Source organism: Homalodisca vitripennis, unplaced genomic scaffold, assembly GCF_021130785.1.
Source record: "Homalodisca vitripennis isolate AUS2020 unplaced genomic scaffold, UT_GWSS_2.1 ScUCBcl_7063;HRSCAF=14574, whole genome shotgun sequence".
In the NCBI taxonomy this organism is placed as follows: domain Eukaryota; kingdom Metazoa; phylum Arthropoda; class Insecta; order Hemiptera; family Cicadellidae; genus Homalodisca; species Homalodisca vitripennis.
In genome coordinates, this window is record NW_025783176.1 from 9,338 (window position 1) to 30,701 (window position 21,364).

A 21,364-nucleotide genomic window follows, 5' to 3' on the forward strand; every position below is an offset into this window, starting at 1 on the left:
TTTTATCTTTTGAATCTCTAAATACTAATTAATTTCTTCCACTTCTCCTCTGGCACGTCTGAAGAGATAATCTTTCATTATAAGTGATGAGGTTAACTATCATTTCTCTTATTTATCTACATTCCTTCTGTAGAGATGTTGAACTACCGGCGATAAGGTCTGTAAGGCGACACGTGGTGTGTTGGCGTACTCCTACATCAGATAATATTTCGTGTTCATGTTGCAGGTGCGGGCCTCGGACCAAGGATCGCCCCAGCGTCGCTCTACTGTGAGGGTGAGCGTGCACGTTGTGGGGCCTGGGGGTGACGGTCGACCCTCAACCCTCAGTGCACCGAACCCTCACTTCACCCGCGTCACGGAACTGGACCCTGAAGGTTATCTGGTGGCTGTTGTGCAACCCCCTGTACTAGACGGCACCATCATCTGGTTCTCCATAGTAGGTGAGTGTGTAATGGATATACAGTAAGTGTGAATGTATGGCTACATAGTTTATCATATCTATTTACACAAAAAATCTCTTAAAACAACAAACTTAGTGGCTGAGCGTTAGTGAAGCCAATATATATATATATATATATATATTTACGGAAAACAAGGCGCTTGATGGTCCTGTGTTATACAGCGACCCATGCAGGTCCATCAAGCCCCCTATTTAAACCTTCATATAACCGTGTTATGAATTTGTTCTCAGCATACATTTATGTTTTATAACTTGCTTGATAAATGTATGCTAATATTTTTTAATATATAAAAACTTTTGTCCACATGCTGGTCCGCGTGTAATGAGCGGTCCATGTTGGTCCTTTTTATACACCGTACAATTAAGCGGTACATGTTGATCCGCGGGTCGTGTGGTTGGTGGTGGGAGAAAGAGGGGAAGGGACCTGCATCTGCATTTTGATTGTAATATATTTAAAAGACCTGTACTTGCCTTTCGTTTGTAAAACTCCAAGTTTGTAAAGCATTCATTTCACATATTTTATTTCATTTTAAGGTAATCAATAATATTACCTTAGGTGAAAGTACCAGAATATCTTGGATAATCATTAATATTAAAACATAAATTGCTGTTGCATCTGATCTGTGGCCTCCTTATTACCCACAGACATTTATTGTATTTCATAATATTAAACATATATTTCAATAGAATGACATTTTCTAAATCATACGTATTAAAATATTTTCAGTTTAAACTATTTCTATATTTACAATTATAAATAGATATGGTAATGCGCATGTTTTAATGTAAGTAATATTTATCTATGCCGTGCATTTTTGTCTTATTACTTTTTTTAAAATTTCTTAATGGGTCGCGTTTCTGTAGTGAATTTAACATAAAAGTTAATTGACAGTGCTGGTTTACACGCGGAGAATATTATGCCTTAAGCGTCTCAATTATTGCTGGGTAGTTGTGTGGCCAGCAAATCAGCGAAAGGATTTGCATTGAAATAGATCAAATAACAGTTTTATTTTGCCAGAAACATTATAAACTTTAAAGTACTCTTCAAAGTATTTTTATTTTAAAATTTTAAACATCTACATCAGTAGACCTCGCCCGCATCGAGCCCCGCGCTCTGATTGGTCGAGAGGGGGTCACGTGATCCAAGATGGCGGCGCCCATGTATCACGTGATCAAAAAATAGTGGTGTGGGAGAAATTCCCTCATGTGCGGGAGAAATTCCCTGCTCACACTCTTATCCTAGTGTTTTGGGGTGATTTGGGGTGTCAAAACCTGTGTTTTTCTGTAAAATCGGTGAATTTGGGTGTGAAAATCTGTGTTTTTCGGTAAAATCGGTGATTTGTTGGGTCCGGTGAGGGAGAAGAAAACGAGGGACGGAGGGAATTCCAATATGGCTGCGCCCATGATGAATTGGCGGGAACAGGGGAACCTAACCTCACTTTCTTGGTTTCCCGCGTATTCAATATGGCTGCGCCCAGTTGGCGGGAACAGTAGAACATAACCTCAATTGTGAAATTGGCGGGAACAGGGGAACCTAACCTCACTTTCTTGGTTTCCCGCGTATTCAATATGGCTGCGCCCAGTTGGCGGGAACAGTAGAACATAACCTCAATTGTGAAATTGGCGGGAACAGGGGAACATAACCTCAAATGTAAAAAGGGCGGGAAAGTAAACTAAACAAGAGAAATAAAGACGAATCGTACCTTATTGTGTGATGCGGTGAGTCGATGTGGGCCTGGATGTGGTTTCGGAACATCCGCACTACGTATAGTACCCAGGTTAAACATTATCCAGTATAAGAATCGGTCCAGAGAACTGGTAGACATCCTACGACTGGATAATGTCCCGTCCCTTTGGAATTTGGAATATAAATTTTGAATGTGAAGCCAATTGAATAATTAAGATAGAGGTAGAGAGAGATCTACCTGGGGAGATATATTGTGAATCTTCCCACAATCAGCTCACGGCACGTGGGGCATCTATCCCCCACTCTGTTGGAGCATGGACGGCAGAGTGTATGCCCACACAGTCGAAGAGCGATTGTTGGTAGATTCGCAAAGCAAAACGGGGCAGGACACTTCGCGGGGTTGAGTGGCAGGGGTTGATCCGTTGGACGGCACAGCGGTGTTTCTACGTCGGGAGTCCTCCTCCATGCGGGTAGCTGTCTCGTATAGGAAATCCGCGAGGATGCTACGGATTTCCTCCCAAGCGGCTGGAGCGACGGCACGGAACTCCTCCTCGGGTCTCCGCACCATCCACCGTTCGCGGGTTTCCTCCCAAGCGGCTGGAGCGGCGGCACGGAACTCCTCCTCCTCGGGTCTCCGCACCATCCACCGTTCGGTGTCGTAGACGGCCCCCTCACTGATGCCCTGCACCTGAGCGACTATACTCAGGGACCTTGACACCGCCCTCATTGCCTCCCATTGGGGATCTATGTCCTGTAACATAGGTAACGAATTAAACAGATGAAACACTACGTAGTGGCATGGATAATGTAGGGAATGAAACGTACTGCAGATGGTGAGAGGAGGGGTGGCGAGCCGGCAGCCACTTCCATGGATATGAGGGACTCCTGTGAGGTGGGGGTCGGGGGGAGAAACCAGAGTGGAAGGAGCCACTACTGATGGGCGAGACTGTTGGTGGAGTAGACTGATTCAACCTCCGATAGAACTGAGAGAGATCCTCAGAGGACTGTCTCCGGGTCGAGGGGTTGCGTCGGAAGTCCCAAGAAGTACTCAACTGTCAACAAGAAATATCCATTTTTTGATTCTGTAAACAGAGCGAAACCTGCAATATAATATGAATGCCCTATATACTAACCGAAATCGCCTCATCTGAGCTGGAATTAGATTCCTCCATCACCACCCTTTGAGTCGCCTCGTCGGGAAAAGTCGACGCCTCGGCTATAGCCCTATCGGCAGCAGCGATTAGACTCTCCTCAGAGATGTCAGAGGGGAGAGTGATGTTTGGGTTAGCATCACCGGTCCACCCGAGAGTCGATGGTTGAGACTCATCCTAAAGCACAAGTGAATTAATACATGGCGGGTCCCGCCACCGGTTGCGGGACTTAGCAGACACGAATACTGCACGAATGGAAAATAGGATAATGGTAATCACCTCTTCAATACCGGCGCTTATGACATGCAGTCGGCCGCGTCGAGTGGTCACCCATTGCCCAGACCTGAACATCCTCTGGATCTGAGCCTCGTACTCGTTCTGAAATAGAGTTCGATTATAGGGACTGCAGTAATGCGTAATTAGTACAATACAACGGTAACAATAGTGTACTGACCCTGGTCACCTCACGCTGAAGGACAGGAAGTGTAGCCCGATCATCACCATTATTCTGAAAAAGAGAAAAATAAAGTTAGAAAAGCTGCCACACACCTAAGGAGTAAAAATTAGAGTATTGAAATGTGAGCTAACCATATTCAGATGGACTATAGACCCGCTATCCGTAGTAAAGTATCGATCCCGGATAGCCCCGGGCACAGGGATCGGTTTGACTCCTACGCAAACCGTTTGAAGTGGATGGTTGTTCCTAAAAAACACTTTACAAGTTAGAAACAGTGTTGAGGGACAACTCGATAGAACAATAAATAATCAAAACAATAATTACCTCGAGATCGTTGCCAGCCACCACCAACAGCAACATGGCGAAAACGGTTTAAAAACTAGTTGCCACAGACATAGCAAAGCTATCACAGCAAGTGCAGCTGCAGCCGATGCACCGCGCTTTTATACGCGGACGCCTCTCCCCCACCGAGACTCGCACTTGCACCGCATTAACTGCAATTTGTGACCCACGTTTCCACACCACGGTAAGCCAGAATGGCTAGGCCGTAGGGGTCCCAGTGCGTTTTTGATTATAGTGAGTTTCCCCAGTAGGCCTATTCTCACTCTTTCACTTTACTAATCACTTTACTCGGTGAAGCCTTTCAATGTGACCAGTATTTGTGTACAGCCCCAACCACCGCTGTACACGATAGCGATTCACTCCATTACAATGTATCGCTCCTCAACATATTTTTGTCTCCTGTAAGTTTCAATAGCCACTTTACTCGGTGAAGCCTTTCAATGTGACTCAAAAACTTACCGGAGAATTTTACATTTTTTATATTTTTTTATTTTTTACAGCATCTAGAGCGAGGTACATACCCCTGGACTTACGGAGTTTTAGGCCTGCCATAGAGGTATCTGTCACACACACACACACACAACTGCTCCCGGTCTTACGGAGTTTAGGCCTGCCGTAAGAGCAGTAAAGAGCCCCAGGACTTACAGGTTTTACGCCAGCCTTAGGAGCTTACCAATCATTCACCCCGCTCTAGAATTTTTCGTATCTAACCTACAGTTAAAAGTCACTTTACTCGGTGAAGCCTTTCAATGTGACCCGTCGGCGAGTCCTTTCAAGCCAACACGTCGGGATTCTCAACTAAATGCCGAACCCCTCCGCCCCTTTACTAATCACTCGCCGATACTAATAAGCGTTGGTATTGTGCAGCTGTTTGTTAAGGATCTCGAAACGGCACTTTGCTGCAATCATTGCGCATTTCACATTGGGATCCTCGGTTGACGTATGTTGTGGCAACGAGCAAGCAAACCTGTGTGTTGTTTTACAGCTACACGGATTGCCGGCCTCCTCGCACACTATATCGTCCAGTTCACGGACATCACCGTGAAACTTTCTCAAGAACTCTGCCTTCTCCAACCCACGCGTGTAAATCACGGCAAAGGGTTTGCATAGAGTGCGAAGTACATTAGCTCTGTAGGGATAATCACCCTCCTCCCAAGAAATCTTATGGTAGTTATCTTCAAGCCAGCGAGCTGTTGTACGATTTTTGGCGCTCAACCGTTCTCTAGGAAAAGGTGGTTTAAATATAATTTGACATTGAAAAGAGTTTCCCACGATCGCGAGCTCTTTAAGAATAAAGGGTCTTTTATTGCCTTGAAATGCGTGAAATTCAACTACTGCCACATCCATTGGGCCAACGTTTGTACAAGGCCACTTCAAGAGCTAATTTATGAGCTGTGGAGCAGAGGAGTCCCTGACTATCTGCTTTTGCAAATACGTCCTCCTCTACCAACCCTGATGCTAGTGCGTGAATGGTAAACCGTACAGACTCTTCGATAATAAAATTGTCTCTGAGAGCAATGTACATCAGAGGAAGGCTGTTTGTAAACTGAGTCCATTCGGCCTCGTTAAGCGTTAAAGTATGCTCCCCGTCAAAGAGAAACACGTGCATACGACCGAAAACATTTGTGACCTTGATATCCTCCTCCGTGTCCGATTTAATATAAAATTTGGTTTTATTCTCCAGAGCCAGGGTTATGGAATTGAAATGAGGAGTGATTTGATTGAACACATCGTGTGACCAATAAACGCATCCCTTTTTACCCTTAAAGAGAACCCCGAGAGAGTCACCCCGATTCTTAACAAACCCTACAATTACGCATTTTGAAAGATCACTATCCAAAAAGTAGACAGATCTAAGAAAAACCCCGGTTAACGCATTGATACGCTCTTTACGTTTTGGAATCCGCGTGGGTTCCACGTCCATAGTCTGCGACTCCATCTCAACGTCTGACGTAAATTCTCAAATTTTACTTTTAGACAGGAGCATTTCGACCAATCAGAGACGCGCTTATTCTGACCAATGAGATTTTTTAGCAGGTGGTTCTTCCCCCTCCACTTCCTCCTCCCATTCGTATGTGAAAGGAACTATGTGAAAAGAGACATCAATTTTGTCACAGTCCCTCACATCCCAGGCGTCGCCATGGGATGTTAAATTAGCACAGTTGATGGTTTTAAACGCTTTAAATTTTCCGTCCTTCCACAAGGAAGCGTGTACATACGCTTTAATACCCTTTTTATACCCTTTCAGCTTCACATCATCCTCTCTGCAAAACCTAACCCTAATCCTGTCAAAACCCGTCACATCATAAAACTCACTATTAGGTGTGAAATTAGTACAGTCGAGGTATTTACATGTTTTCATTTCTCCGTCCTTCCACAAGGAAGTGTACACTCCGGCTTTTATACCCTCTCTATACCTATTTAGAGCCTGTTTAATAGGATTATCTTCATCATCCGTGTCGTATTCCTCGGGCTCATCGACTACCTCAAAACAAACCTCAATCCTGTTAAAGTCCTTAACATCGTAAAAGTCGGCATAGGATGTATAATCAGTACAGTCGAAGTATCCCAATAATTTCCTCTCTTCTCCTTCCTTATAACTGAAAATGTATAGCGCCATCGTTGCGAAAGCGTTCAACACTGGGTAGGTAATGTACGTCGGCGTAGGAGTCGCTCAATTTATACAATTACCCCACCCTAACAATTACCCCCACCCTAACAATTACCCCCACCCTAACAATACAGCCCCTGTGTTGCGGTATCACGGAAGGGTTCAAGTAGAAACTGTAATCTCGAAAGAAACGGATCGTTCATTTCAGCTAACTGATCCAAAATCGTAATCGAACCCCTAATGTATGAATCCATATAGTGACACTGACAAGTGTCAGGACCTGACGTAGCGTCGGGCCGTGCCCACGCGCATTCCTTGAAATGACCGTATCTATAAGAGTCACTGGGCACTCTAACTGTAGGTCTAAAGCGAGCAAAGAGTCTTCGCATGCCCTCGACCTTGTAGAGTAGTTCGTTCTTTAATGTTAAGTATCGAGTCGCCTCGACCGAGTCAGGCTCGTTTAGAAAACTGTTTAGCTTCTCCATGACACAGAATGAGACACACGTACAAAATTCAGCTATTTATAAGGGTTTACCCCACCACCGCTCCTACACCACCCGCTTAACGTTACCCGTGAGCAGAGTGTATGCCAGGTGTGAGTCATATAGTACTAAGCAGTAAGCCGCAGTGTTTGCAGCAATAGCGTTTTTAGTCTCAAACTCCAGACGCACGTCTACGGGGCCAGTTTTTATTGAATCATTCTGCTTGGAGCAGTCAATAACATAGAGAGGTACGTTACTTTTAAACGTGTTGAAATCAACTGTAGGGGCACCTTGTATCTGGTAGTATGAGCTCTGGAATCTGGTAAACATGTCGTAGAAAATGCGTAGATCACCATGGATGTTATCGTACGGGAAGTACTGTGAATTCAGAAACAGTTTGATATTGAGTAGATCGCAGTGATCAAAGCTGGAAGCGTCTTTTTTCAAATTGTTCTTCCTTCCAGTCTGGAAACCTAAAATCACGTAACGAGGTTTTTCAATTTGGGTACTCGTTTTTTATTGTCCCAACTATGACGTGTTGTCAACGGCAAACTGGGGTACTCGTGAATTTCCCATGATCGAAACGGAAGGTGAATCAGTGTATCTTTCTCGACCATACGCAACAGCTTTAACCTGTGGCTGTCTGATATTGTAATGTAAGGAACCCTCCAGTACAAGTCAGTTATATCAAGATCAACAGTAGCAGCGTCAGCTGAAATTACAGCATTGTTATCAGAGGAGGCTCTCAGAAGAACCAACTCTTGTTTACTGTTAACCACTACCTTTTTGTAATCTTCGAAAAATCCCATCAATGTCCTAACGGGAACGGCGTAATTGAACTCTTTAACAGCGTCTGCGGAATTATTCGCCCCGAGCCACCCTCCGTTAGCCAGACTCATTTTTTCATTTTCCTTAAAAGATACCAGTCCTTTGATCGTCGTAGTTATGCCGACACTGCGTGTTTTATCGATTACTTGACCGTTCAACTCGTAACGAATCTCATCAAATAAATGTGCCATCGAGTTGTTCACTAGATTTACATTGCAAGCACTGCCGTCAGCTTTTTTAGCCTGCAGCGTCCCTTTAACATGTATGAAGCTTTCGAACGGTGCTGTGATTATGTCTTGCTGGACTAATCGGTATTCTGATTTCATCGTTATTCTTAAACGTAGACGAGGCGTACGGTTTATGGGTATGAAATTCCCACCCCGTTACGACTTCATCGTACATTGCTCCGGACTCTATCGATAGAAGCGCCATACTTAAAGCCTAGAGACTTTAGAAACTTTATGTTCTTTGATGTTAACGCTGCCACCTTTCGGTGATTACTGACCAGTGTGTGGCTCGGCAACTCTCTAAATACTAGACCCATTATTGTTTTCTTATATGCAAGCGTAGTGAGACTATCTCGTTACGGAAATTAATCAATCTGCCGTCCTGGTCCTTGAGTGTTACGGAAATGTTGTTCACTCTACGAACGTTCACCGGTAAATAGATTACATTGGCGGGTTTCTCAACTATTTTATAGCCTGGGGCCACTTCAGGGTAGAACTCATGCAGCACGTGTCCCCTCTACACCGTTTTGAAAGGATCCTCGTGCGATATTGCATTCAACGCGTATAGTATTTACATTCATTATGTTTATGGGGACATCGGATGTGTGTACCCTGCCTGGCTCAAGTGGTTTTTTACTGAACCCTAGTAGGGGAGCGATTGTCTGTTCTCTGTCAAAGTGTATGATTTTATTACAAGTTGATTTCGGATTTTAGCGTATTATTGTTTCCTTTCAGACTAAATGTCACATCCGCGCCTAAATGGGATTTGATGTATTCTTCGATATTTTCAATTTCGTACGACCCCTCTGCTATCTTGATTTGTTTATTGTCACCGTAATAAAACATATCGTTTATTCCCGTTTCAATATTTGGAATCGTATAGTATGTGGAGAGGTCAACTAGACCAATTTCGTAATCACCATCGCTCACGTCCATTGGAGGAAATACCTCGCATGATACCTGTGGAGCAGGACCGCTAAGTGAAAACATTACTGCTGAGAAACTTTAAACACAAGTGTCCCGCAGACTACTGAGCCCTCACTCTGTCTTCTCTCGTAATTATACCGTACGTTAACGTCTGGTCCTAGGTATGATATAAGCTCTATTGGTGGTCTTAAGTTACCAAAACTGTCAAAGTAGTATACCCTGTCACCTATCTTCCTGTAACACACCCAATGTGTACCTTCACCGGTCGAGTTATCCAGATTAATTATGGCCGATTCATACGATCGCGGGCGTTTGGGTAGAGCGTCTCTCATATAGACTCCACGGAAATTCGGAATATTAAGTAGTTTCGCGTAGTGTACTAGCTCGTAATTTGATAACGGCTTTATTGGTATCGAACGTTTTTTTTTATTGCAAACACCTCCTCTTCTTTCTTACCCCACCGCCTCTCTTTGGATACGGCTTGAGGTACATACCCTGACCTTTACGTTTGGGCTTCCCTCGCTTGCTCTTCCGCCTCTTCCCTCCACCGAGGGCTGTTTTGGTCTTCATGGCTCCTGTTACAGCTAAGGCTGCGGCTCTTTCCCCAATACTTGCGTCTGCCGATTTGACTCTTTCCCAGGCTCTTTTGGCCAATTCTTTGTCGGCTTCGCTTCGGTGTTCGGAAAAATCCCTGTATTTTGAGTACGCTATATCGTGAATTTTACAATATTCGTCCAAGGGATTTATACCCTTATCACCACCCCTTGCCAATCTCTCACCCCTAATTTCGTACCTGGACCACAGTATCGGTACCCACCAGGTAAATGGAGTTCGTTCGACAGGTAGAGCGTCAATTGCACGGTTCAAAAGATTTCCAGCGACCGATCCGGCGTTTTGCAAAGCGCTCGAAACCAGACCTCTTCCTCGCTTGACGGTTCGTTTCAATCTGTTTCGCTTTACTTTGTGCTTTCCCATTTTATTCCCTTATATACCGTAATACGTTATAGAGTTGCCTGAGCAGGGTCTCCCTAACACATGTGATCTGCAGTACGTCAAAGATATCCGCCTCGGATCTTGTAACCACTCCTGTAAACTCGTCGTACTCCAGAACGTGACTGTCTGTTATAAAGTACAGACGGCCATTTATATATCTGAAAACCTCCTCTAATTCCATCAGGGACTCCTGGCAACACGCTACTGGTCATACCCAACATAGTGCCTCTGAGAGTGCATTCAGGTACTCGAGGCAGAGATTGAATGTCTACGGGCCGAGAGGGAGGTCCAGGGGTGTTCCTGTGGCTACTCTCAGGCGAGACGGGTGATTGGATTGTCTGTTAAAATAAAAAATATGTTCCTATTACGACCAGCGATAGATTTGAACCTCTCGAAATACAAACGAAAAACCACCCATTCTCAAAACCATCGCAACCACTAATGCAGCTCAACAAAAATATCCCCGTACAATAACCTGCAACAATAGTAAACCATCCGGCCAACACCCGCCTCCAAAGTCTTCTCCTGGTGCTTTCCTTCAGGAATGTTGTGTTTGAGGGTGAGGTGACAGTAATACCCGTTACCTGGCCCGCATTGTGCAACGCCGCGTCTCATCGGCTGCCAAAGTGACTGACATATGTAAGCCTGGGGCCAAACTCCATCCTGTGAACCAACGGACCCATTCTCGCCAATTACTACATAGAGGAGCTATGCGTGAGACACTCAAACCTCAAGCTCCTCGATATCAATGATATCGGAAGAAATTGGTTCACACGGATGGCGTGCATCTTCAATTGCCTGGTAAAGAGCTGCTGGTCGAAATGATAGTGGAGGGCTTGGTTGCTGCTGTCGGACCGCCTGTTGCGCCTGAGTTGTCTCTAACACTGCCTAGTGCCCGCTGCCTCACCTGCTGCTGCTGATACCTGTGAGTCGCTCGCCAGTCCTGCCCAGAACCGTCTCATGCAGCATGACACTTCATCAAAGCTACTTCGCCTGTAAAACCTGACGAAAACAATATTACGCTTTCCTGTCAAAAAAAAAAAAAAAAACGAAGAGCCTATGACGAATGTAAAACGAGAGAGGAGTATCAGATCCCGTTATTTATTCAGAACAAGTTTTCAGAAACCACTAAAAATTTTCATAAAATTTCGAAATTCAAAATTATTCACCTAAATGCTCAATCCGCTACCAATAAGTTAGAAGAGTTGGACCTCATGTGAGATGAGCGAAAACCTGATATTATTGTAATATCGGAACACTGTTTTACAACCGATCAGCATTTTAAAAAACACAAAATTATGAATTGGCACATATTTTCCTTCGTTCCAATTTTAAGGGAGGTGGTGTGGCAATCTTTGTATAAATCCCCTTGAAATTTGAAAAAAATTAAGTAATTCATACTCTAGAATTTTATTTTGAGGCTGCTGGTATTAATATAAATTTAAATTCATCCGAAAAAGTTAATATTGTTGAAATATACCGTCCAAACAACAACCGAGGTTTTATTTCATCCTTTTTTGGAAAACCAGAAACTAATTTTTGTTTTCAAACAATCAACTATTTCTCTTAATTGGCGATTTAAATATAAACGCACTGGACTACCCCGACCCCCACACTCGGCGGCTGCGTGATATTTTTTAATCTTTTGGTCTAAATTGGTCAGTTAACTCTCCTACACGAGTATGTGCCACGACGAGTACAACCATCGACAACGTTATCACCAACATCCCGAAAGTTGACGTTGTCGTGTTCAATCCTGCCATCTCTGATCACTTCGCTCAGGAGATTGATTAATGGACTTGATCCGGTGACTAGGCTTGCAGAAAATACGGTCCAAAGAGCTCTAAACCCTCAAAATATTTAACGAGTTAATTTATCACCTTAAGCGAATTTTTTAAATAACATTCAGTGTCCAAATAAAGTTTTACAACTGCTTTTAATGAACGCTTTCTCTATTATTTAAATATTTCATGTCCTTACAGAAAATTTGAAGTACGCAGTAAGCGACATAAGAATACTTGGGTTACACAAGGTATTCTCACATCTCGTGAAAAAACTCTCAAATTTTATCACTCAATTTTTATTAATACAAACAACGAAAATTTTCAGAGATTTTTCAAAAATTATAGAAGAATATATAAGAAAGTTATAAAAGATGCTAAAGCCTATGAATTAAACAAAACTATTAAAGAATACCGAGAACTTTTCAAAAACAGCATGGAAAATTAATCCGTAAAACGAGAACATCCAATACAAAAATCAAAACAATGTTTACTACTCGTTGAAAACCAACTTATAGATGATCCTCAAAAAATTGCTGACAAATTTAACAAGTATTTTGCCTGAGTTGGTTCGTGTGATGTGTGCTTCACTGAAACCCTCTCCCGCAACCTTGGTAGAGAACCGGTATCGTCTATGATCTTGACCCCTGTCGATGAGGCTGAGATGGCTGGTATTGTGCAAAAAATAAATTAAAAGAAATCTTGTAACAACAGTGGTATGTCCACGTGGCTAGTCAAAAAATGCTCCAAGCGTATCTTGACTCCACCAAAAAAGTAGTAAACTCCTCATTTCTATCTGGAGTTTACCTGGATGATTTGAAAACAGCAAAAATTGCCCCGACTTTTTAAGAAAGGAGATCCTCATCAAACCAAAAATTACCGCCCAATCGCAATCTTGCCAATTTTCAGCAAAATCTTTGAAAAGGCATTTTTGAATGAACAACAACTATGGAAAGATTCGACATAATGTGTCCTGAAAAATTCGGCTTCCATAAAAACAAATCAACAATTGATGCGGTTTCAAGTCTTGTGGATATTGTTGTCGATGGTTTTGAGAGACGGGATAAGGTGCTCAGCATATTTCTCGATCTTTCTAAGGCTTTTTGGAACTGATGCATCAGTTACCGACGTGAAGATTACGGGGTCTACCACACAGTTGGATCTCGTCCTACATAAGGATAGAGACCAGTGCGTGCAGATCTCAAATGCCATGTCAGGAAAAATTGAAAATGGCAAATGGCGTCCCTCATGGATCGATCCATGCGCCAGTGCTTTTTACTATTTACGTTAACAATTTAAAACTCATCGGTCCAGAATGGAAAGGTGATTCAATATGCTGACGATACGACTCTCTGCGTTACTGCAAATTCTTTGCAGAAGCTTGAAATTAACTTATTTGTCACAGTGAATTCGTGCATCCAATTTTTTCGGAAATCAATTTGAAAACAAACAGCTCAAAATCAAACACAATTGATTTTTGTCTGAGACAGCGTGAAGGTAGTGCACGACCTGCTGTCCTGGTAGATGACAAACTCTTAGAGGAATCTGACTCCATCAAATTCCTAGGGATGTACCTAGATCTAGGTTTGACCTGGGACAATCATGTTGAAAGTGTTTTGTTCCAGAGTAACTTCAGGTTTGTATGTTTTGCGGAATCTGGCAAAACAACGTTCTCACGACATCCTGAGAATGGCTTATTTTGCCCTTGTTTATCCGCACCTTGCATATGGAGTAAGACTCTGGGGCAGCTGTGCAAACAACAAACTGTGTACGAATCATTTCAAAATTAAAGAGAAGAGAGTCGTGCAGGGATGCCTTCAGGGAGCTTGGTTTACTGACCTTGTCCTGCCTCTACATCTTCGAGGTGGCTGTGTTCTGTAAATCAAAGAGCACATTGGCTCAGGGAAGGAACATTCACCAGTATGAGACAAGAGGCAGGGACAACTATCGCAGTCAACCACATCGAAACGGTGGCGTCTCATAATTTGCCATCGCAGGCTGGTGTTAGGTTGATTAATAGGCTCTCTGAGGATCTTAAAACATTGGCAGTACCAAAAAATTTAAATCTCGTCTTCAATGCCTATTGGTGTCAGGTGCTTTTGACACGGTATGTGAGTTCATGGAAATCCGCCCGTAAATAGACAATTAAAATCGAAACACGTTTTAACAGGATCCGATTAGCCATTGCATGTTTGTCTGGATGAGGAACGTTTTGTATGTATAATTGTGTGTGAATGAGTAGATAGGCTAATACATTGGCTAATACAGACTGCTTCTATACAATATTGTATGCTGTTAAAAGGCAAATAAAGACTGATTTGATTTGATTTGAAAAAACACTTTATTCAATGTTCGACAGTATGCCCTGTACAGAAACCCGGCAAATCTTGGTCCGAGAATGGTGGGGGATTTCCCCTCATTCGAGTATTTAGTTCGTTATACTCACGCTAGGCGAGCTACTGTACAATCAAATGAACTTTACAGGCAAGCAGCACTTCTTGGTCCAGGATGTTACACGCTCTATACAGAGCCTCGTAACTTGCGGGTCCGGACCAACACGTTCAAGGCCCGGACCAGCATGAGGCGCGCGATGACCAACAAGGTACGCACGATTTACGCTCCTGGACCAGCAAGTGCTGAGGTTCTAAACATATATATATATATATATATATATATATATATATATATATATATATATATATATATAGTATTTCACTTATTGAAATTCAAATCAAAGATAAAAAGCTTTTATATTTCGTAGGATTCCATGCCCACATCTTTAAGAAGCAAAATTAGTTAATTAATTATTGAGTGTAAAAGAACAATACACCCAACAAAATAAGATAATAACCATAAAAAGTTAACACGCAACTAAAAATTAAAAGACCCAGCGGTTATATATTTAATAGCAGAACGAATTTATCAAAAGTTACTTTTATCTTTAATTTAAACGAATTGGTATTTTGATTTTAACATTACCTGATGAGCTTGTTTGATAATTTTTAATTTTAACATATTTAAATTTTCTTCGAAGGAAAGGCCTATTTTTACCCAATTAAGATCATAACACTCTTCACTTTTGTTTGTTTTGTGCTCATCAGCATGTTTGGCTTACTAAGTAATATACACTTATCCATACCGGAAGTAACCATTACCAAAAATAGCTAACCAACCGAGTGAGGTACAATAGGGGATCCATCCCAATGTAATCGTTATTGATTTTAGTTCGGAATAGTATCACTTCCTGACTCCGAAATGAACTGCAAAAACTACAAGTATCAACGAAAAATTAATATTAATAGACCTTCTTCTCCCCAGAGCTTCTTCCGTACTTCTCTTTGTTATACAATCGGTACTAGCTACTGTACGGAGCTCACGAGTAGACTGGCAGTAGGAATGCGCCCTCTGCCTGTCAATCACATTTCGTACATTTCTAAAAACATGCGCGTCTTATACTATGAATACTTTACTTAAGTTTCTAAATAAAAAAACATTACGTATTTAATTAGTAATTACAATAAATAATCTGACCATATATTTTCTTTAATTAGAAAAACATTATGTTTTCATTGTAATATCGATCATATTGTTTCGGTCGTTGTTCCTGTTTTATATTTTTCTACTAGTTGATTTTCATTGGTTAGTATTTCTAATGTTTGTCGTTATTTTAATATGACTTTTATATACTTTATAGACTTTTCCAAGTTCACTATAAACTAAAAGACGTAATTTACGTTCATTACAAATTTAAAGTTTGTACTTAATACCAGTGACTTATAAAGTAGCTTGAAGACCTTATATTATGAGTGGTATTGAATTACAAATGATATAACTCACAATTACCAAAACTGTTGCAATATTTCCTTTTTGAAGTTGTAACAGGGTCAGAATAAAAACAAATTTTGATCTCTATGTTCCTTAGACAAAAAAATCCCAATATTTTCTCAGGCTTCGTTTTCTATCACGCGCTACTACAAATACTTTTTACTATACCGTGTTTTTTGGTAAAACATAGTCTAGAAATATTTTGAGTTCTTTTAGCTTCTCAAAATCTTCATCGGTGTATACAATGTACCTCAGAGTTGGTTTTTTGTAATGTTTGATGCTGCATTATTTATTATCTTCTTATGCCTCAACGTATAAATTTTGTTTTGTTGAGTTAATAATTGTGATGTAAAGCTTTACCTCCTAGGAAACAAATATTTTTCTTATCAATAACGCAGTAATATCGTGTATTAATTATTATTAAAAAAAAATAATAAATTATTCTAAAATAAAAGATTCAAAGTAATAAATAAAAATTGTTAAAGAATCCGACTTCTGTTAGGCTTGTGACGTTTTCAACAGAAGAAAAAAAACCGTTTCTATTATAGCATGACTTTATATTCAATCACTCATATTTTTATTTCTCACTCGATTAGCATGTCTTTTTGGCATATAAACTGTCGCTTTTTGAGTAGAACTAATAAACTCCTTCATTCTTTATGTATATGTCAGTGTATTGCTGTAAAAGGAAAAACAAATAAGAAAGGTAACATTGTAATATATTTAGGGCGAGTTATATAAATAATTTTATATACAAGTAGATTGTAACAAAACTATTTTTGTTAAAAAGGTAAACTTTTGACAGGTATTTTGTTCTTATTAAAAATTTGTTTTTTGTTTTCGTTCAGCCGGAGACCCCAGAGAAGAGTTCATCATCGGAGTGGACTCAGGAAGTGTACAACTAGCCCGTCAACTGGACTGTGAGACGCAGAATCTGTACAATCTCACAATCAGCCTGTCTGATAGTCATCGCACCGTATACACACATTACGTAGGTATCTAGATAAACTGTTTGCATGGCTAAAACTACCACCATGTGTACAGACCGAACCATCTGGCTCAGTGCGTCCAGCGCATGCGCACGAGCTACCCTTCCCTTTCCAGTGCATACGGAAACACTTGGAACAGTTCAGACCAGAAGTAATGCTGTCACGACCTGAGACGACGATTGTATTGTCAGTGGCTTGTGGATGTGGGAGCGATCTGTACTTGCTTGAGTCGTGGGAGGGGTTAAGCTATTTGTGGGAGAGTGGGCTGTGTCGTCTCCCCGCCAAGCGTTTTCTTGCTAAATAATTCGGGCTGTACTATTGTCCGTCAACTTGATTGTGAAATGTCACATCTTTACAAAGTAGCGTATCCAATAGTCATCGCACTGTAGACTCACATTACGTGGCTCGTAGAGTTCTAGACGAATTGTTACAACGTCATAACAACCACCTGTCGATACAACGTTGATGGGATTATTCTGTTATAGACATATCTGTTAACCACTGACATTACCGCACCTGAAACTGGATGATTACGCTCCACTAACGCTTCGGGAAAGCGGGTTGGCGGATTAGGTAATACTTTTATACATAAGCACAGAGGCAGATGGCGTTAATAATTACTACATTGTGGTATATCATAAATATTTGATTCTTGAGTAACATGTTAGTGATATTTATATTTATATACTTATCATTTATCTTTAAAAACTTTCTTTATCAACAAATGGAAATACATTATTTTTTTGAAGTATTATAAGGGTATATATCAAAATGGGTGTGTTTAATAATATGGAATAAAATTCAAATTGTCCCAACACTATATATATATACTGAGGATCTAATAAACATACTAATGAATAGCATTTTCGCTATGATAGAAATGAGAGATGACAACTACATTATAATTATATAATTAAAACCAACCAACGAGTTGGTTTAGAATTTTATAATAATTTGGTTAAGTATTTAAAATAACTATTATGCAATACACCCATTCGCTGGGATCTCTTAAAATGTTTATAATATTTATTGTACCAATTCTAAAACGTCCTGAACACAAAAATATTTTCATATAAGTTCGCCATGATTTGATATAAAACATCTTAGAAATGCTCACCCTATGGTTTACTGTTAGCTTAATATAAACCATTGTAGTCCGTAAAATATTTTGATCCATAAAAATTTATACTGGAAAGAGCGAATATAACGACAGAATCATTGTTTAAACTGCTCTTCAATTAGTGAACTAAAAAACATACGTGACAAATTTAAAACATACGATGCTCTAATAAGTCACTTGCATTGTTTAATCATAATTATAGCAATAAATGAACTTCTGGGAAATTATAAATGTGACAGTCAGTTATGATAATCGAAAGTGTTTTCCTAACATTACATTGTAAAACATTGCGGGAATTGTGTATCGATAATTATAAGTTGGTGGCATCAATATTATATCAATTTTGGCATCAATTATACTGTGCAGCTGTAACTGCATCTAGGGATATGTAATTCAATTTTTACATTGCTTTTTATGTTACCTTTCAATTTGCAATATTAGGACCGAGGATTAATTCAAATAAGGCCAATCAGAAGTTCGTTGAGATCTCTCAAATTTATTCAAATATTTACTGAACCAATTTAAAACGTTTTCTATATAATATGTTTTCATTTAAGTTCGATTCCTGCCGTATAAGTCTGATATGATAAATATTTATAAACTTTACACTAAACCAATTAAAAGAAACATAAAGATTTATGTTACCATAACTTAACATACCATAATTCAAATTTATATTGTGAATAAACTTAATAATTTCGTACAAATATGGGTATTTACATAACTCAGTTCAATTGGCTTATATTGAGAATAAATCTACATTAGCAAAAAGTTAAAAAAAGTCACACTTAAATTTAATGAAAATGTACTTTTTACAATAAACTAAAATAGATACCATCCTATGTTTTTATATTCTGCAATATTTCTTTAATGACTTAAGGACATAGTCCTTATGTCTGTGACACTAAAAGCCTATTAAGATAATCCTGCTCATAGCATAAGGTACACCTGAAAAAATACATAGGTTTAAATAAACATACATAGATGTATTACCAAAGGGTGAAAAATTACACATCAAACATTGAATTAAGTCTGGTTGCCATGTATAAATTACTGTGTATAAAATTATTGTCACAAATAAAATAAATTTGGTCCCTTACTATTTGTTAGATTTTTAAGTTTTTTGTTGATACTTTCCTTTTATTCTCGAAGATATATTTTACTCTGAATTATAAATAGTCTATTATCCCCAAATAAAACTTTTATATTATGAAAGTTTGTACCACCGATGGTGCTTGACTGTTCTATCTGGAGTCAGTAGACACATCATACGTCATCATCTTTTTTTGAGCTAGTGAATTCTATTATCTCGTCAGGTGCTTTATTTTCCTTGTTTTGTATTGGATTGGTCTGCAGGTGTTAGAATTATCATCGACTTCTTCATCTTGAAATTGGTGGCAAAGGCCTTTGAAATTAAAGGATTGTACTGGAAGTTATAATTTACTCTGATTTATAGTCTATTGTCCCCAAATATAATTATGAAAGCTACTGAATTCTAACATGTCGTCTTGGGTTTGTTTCTAATTTGAGCTGTAGAGTTATCGGTAACTTCTTCATCTTGAAAATTGGGTGCAAAGACCTTTGAAATGAAGGAGTGGTGTAGGTGGTGGTGTGCTAAAAATTGGCCGAAAGAGTTGTCTAATTATGTATCTTTTTGATTTTAACTGTTCTTTTTCGTTGGAATCATTACACAAATAATTACAGGTTAACATTCATTTTTTTGAGCTTAGTGAAATCTATCATGTCGTCAACAAGATCTTGTTTCTTGTTGATGCTCAATACTGTAGCTATAGGAGTTACTTTCGTCCTCCACTTGTCTGCTCGTGACCTTGAAAATTCGCTAGGCGAAAAGACCTTGGAAAATTAAGGAGTGGTCTTATGGTGGAGGTGTGCTAAAAATCGCGTTTGAGAGAGGTTCTAATTTATATCTCTTTGTGATTTTTTGGACCTGTTCTATTTGGAAAAATATTTTTCAATATACAAATCATTAAAGGTCAGATACCCAGTTTTTTTGAGCTAGGTTGAATTCCCTACTATTTCTCGTCAGTTATTTGTTGCATGCATTTTCGTTTCCAATCTGGGATGGTTTTTGGATTCGGTTTGCAGGTAGTAGACATATTCGTAGAATTCTTCTTTTCTAAAAATTCGGTTAGCGAAGGCTCTCTTAAATTTAAAGGATGGTGGTTGGTGGTGGTGTTACCTAAACCCCTGTCGAGGAGTTTTAACTTTCTCTCTTTGTACTTTTTGTTTTAAATGGAAAGGATTAATAACTAATCTAGGATTAATTTAGTTTCTCTAATTCTTAATTCAATTGTAACGTATCGAATTCCAACGTCTTTTATTAATTTTTAACCCCATATTATTTCCAAAATAATTTATTGAGCTTTCATAAATAAAGGACCGCTTATAATGAATAATTTACTAACCTTGGATAAAACCAATAACCCAAAAAATTTTTCAAAGTTTTTTAATGCAAACAGTTTTATTTATTCATACACTTACATACTCAGATACAAGTTTTATAGCTCATAGTAATTTAAATTTTTTTTCATACAATAATACTACGTCTCCTAAAATTAATACCTTTTTTTTTTTTTTATATAACAACACACACAATTTTTTTTTTTTTTTTTTTTTTTTTTTTTATTTAGACATTAAATATTAGTCTTACTTTTTATAGATTAATTCCATATTTCATACAATAAATTTGGGAAAAAGAGAAAAATATTTACATTAATTTCCTATAGCAATTTACTTGTTCTTATAAACTGAAAATACATACTGTGTATATGTTTTCCTATCTTGTCATAGTTCCTAAAATGAAATACGGGCATTAGTCTTGTACATCTGTTGATACTGAAGAGGCTCTCCTTAACGTACTTGTATATCAATTTCTGTTCAAAATATTAAAAATCAATTTCGTTTCTTACTTTTTATTGGGTTTTTACTTTAGCGTTGCATAACTTTTCCAATTGTTTCTTGAAGCTATAATTTACTCTCCAATTTACAATTATATTTACTATAGTCTATGTTCGCATTTAGTTTAATTATGAAAGTTGTGTACCCACCAATGGATCTCTCTTTGTGAATTGTGACTGTTCTTTTTTGTAGTACACTAGAGCAAATCATATTAGGTGATCATGATTTTTCTTGGAAGAAATGAATTCCATCTCGTCTGGAGTTTGCTTCTGTGCAGGATGGCTTTTTGATCGGTTCCTGCCAGGTTTATAGTAATAGAAGTAGAATAGAAAAACCTCTGTCAATAAAGTTCTTTATTATTCTCTCTTTGTGCTTTTTGTTGTACAAGGGAGACGTTGGTCAGTAACTAATCGAGGATTTGTTTCGTTCTGGTCACAAATAATTAAAATTTTGGACTCGTACCCAAAATCAAACGTTTTTTATTGTACAATTATTATTTTATTGTACCACCCCCGCAAGAAGTTTCCGAGTCTGTTCACGTTATTATGTCTGCTATAAATACATA

General features: G+C 39.3%; 1 protein-coding gene across 1 annotated transcript; it reads left to right on the forward strand.

Moving 5' to 3' along the window:
* Positions 1-226: 226 nt before the first annotated feature.
* LOC124374039 (protocadherin Fat 2-like) lies at positions 227-17,064 on the forward strand (the record flags this gene model as incomplete). Its single annotated transcript, XM_046832340.1, has 3 exons — positions 227-440; positions 16,620-16,762; positions 16,816-17,064. Coding segments are annotated over 3 exons (606 nt in total), but the record flags the coding sequence as incomplete, so codon positions are not given.
* Between the last annotated feature and the right edge of the window lie 4,300 nt (positions 17,065-21,364).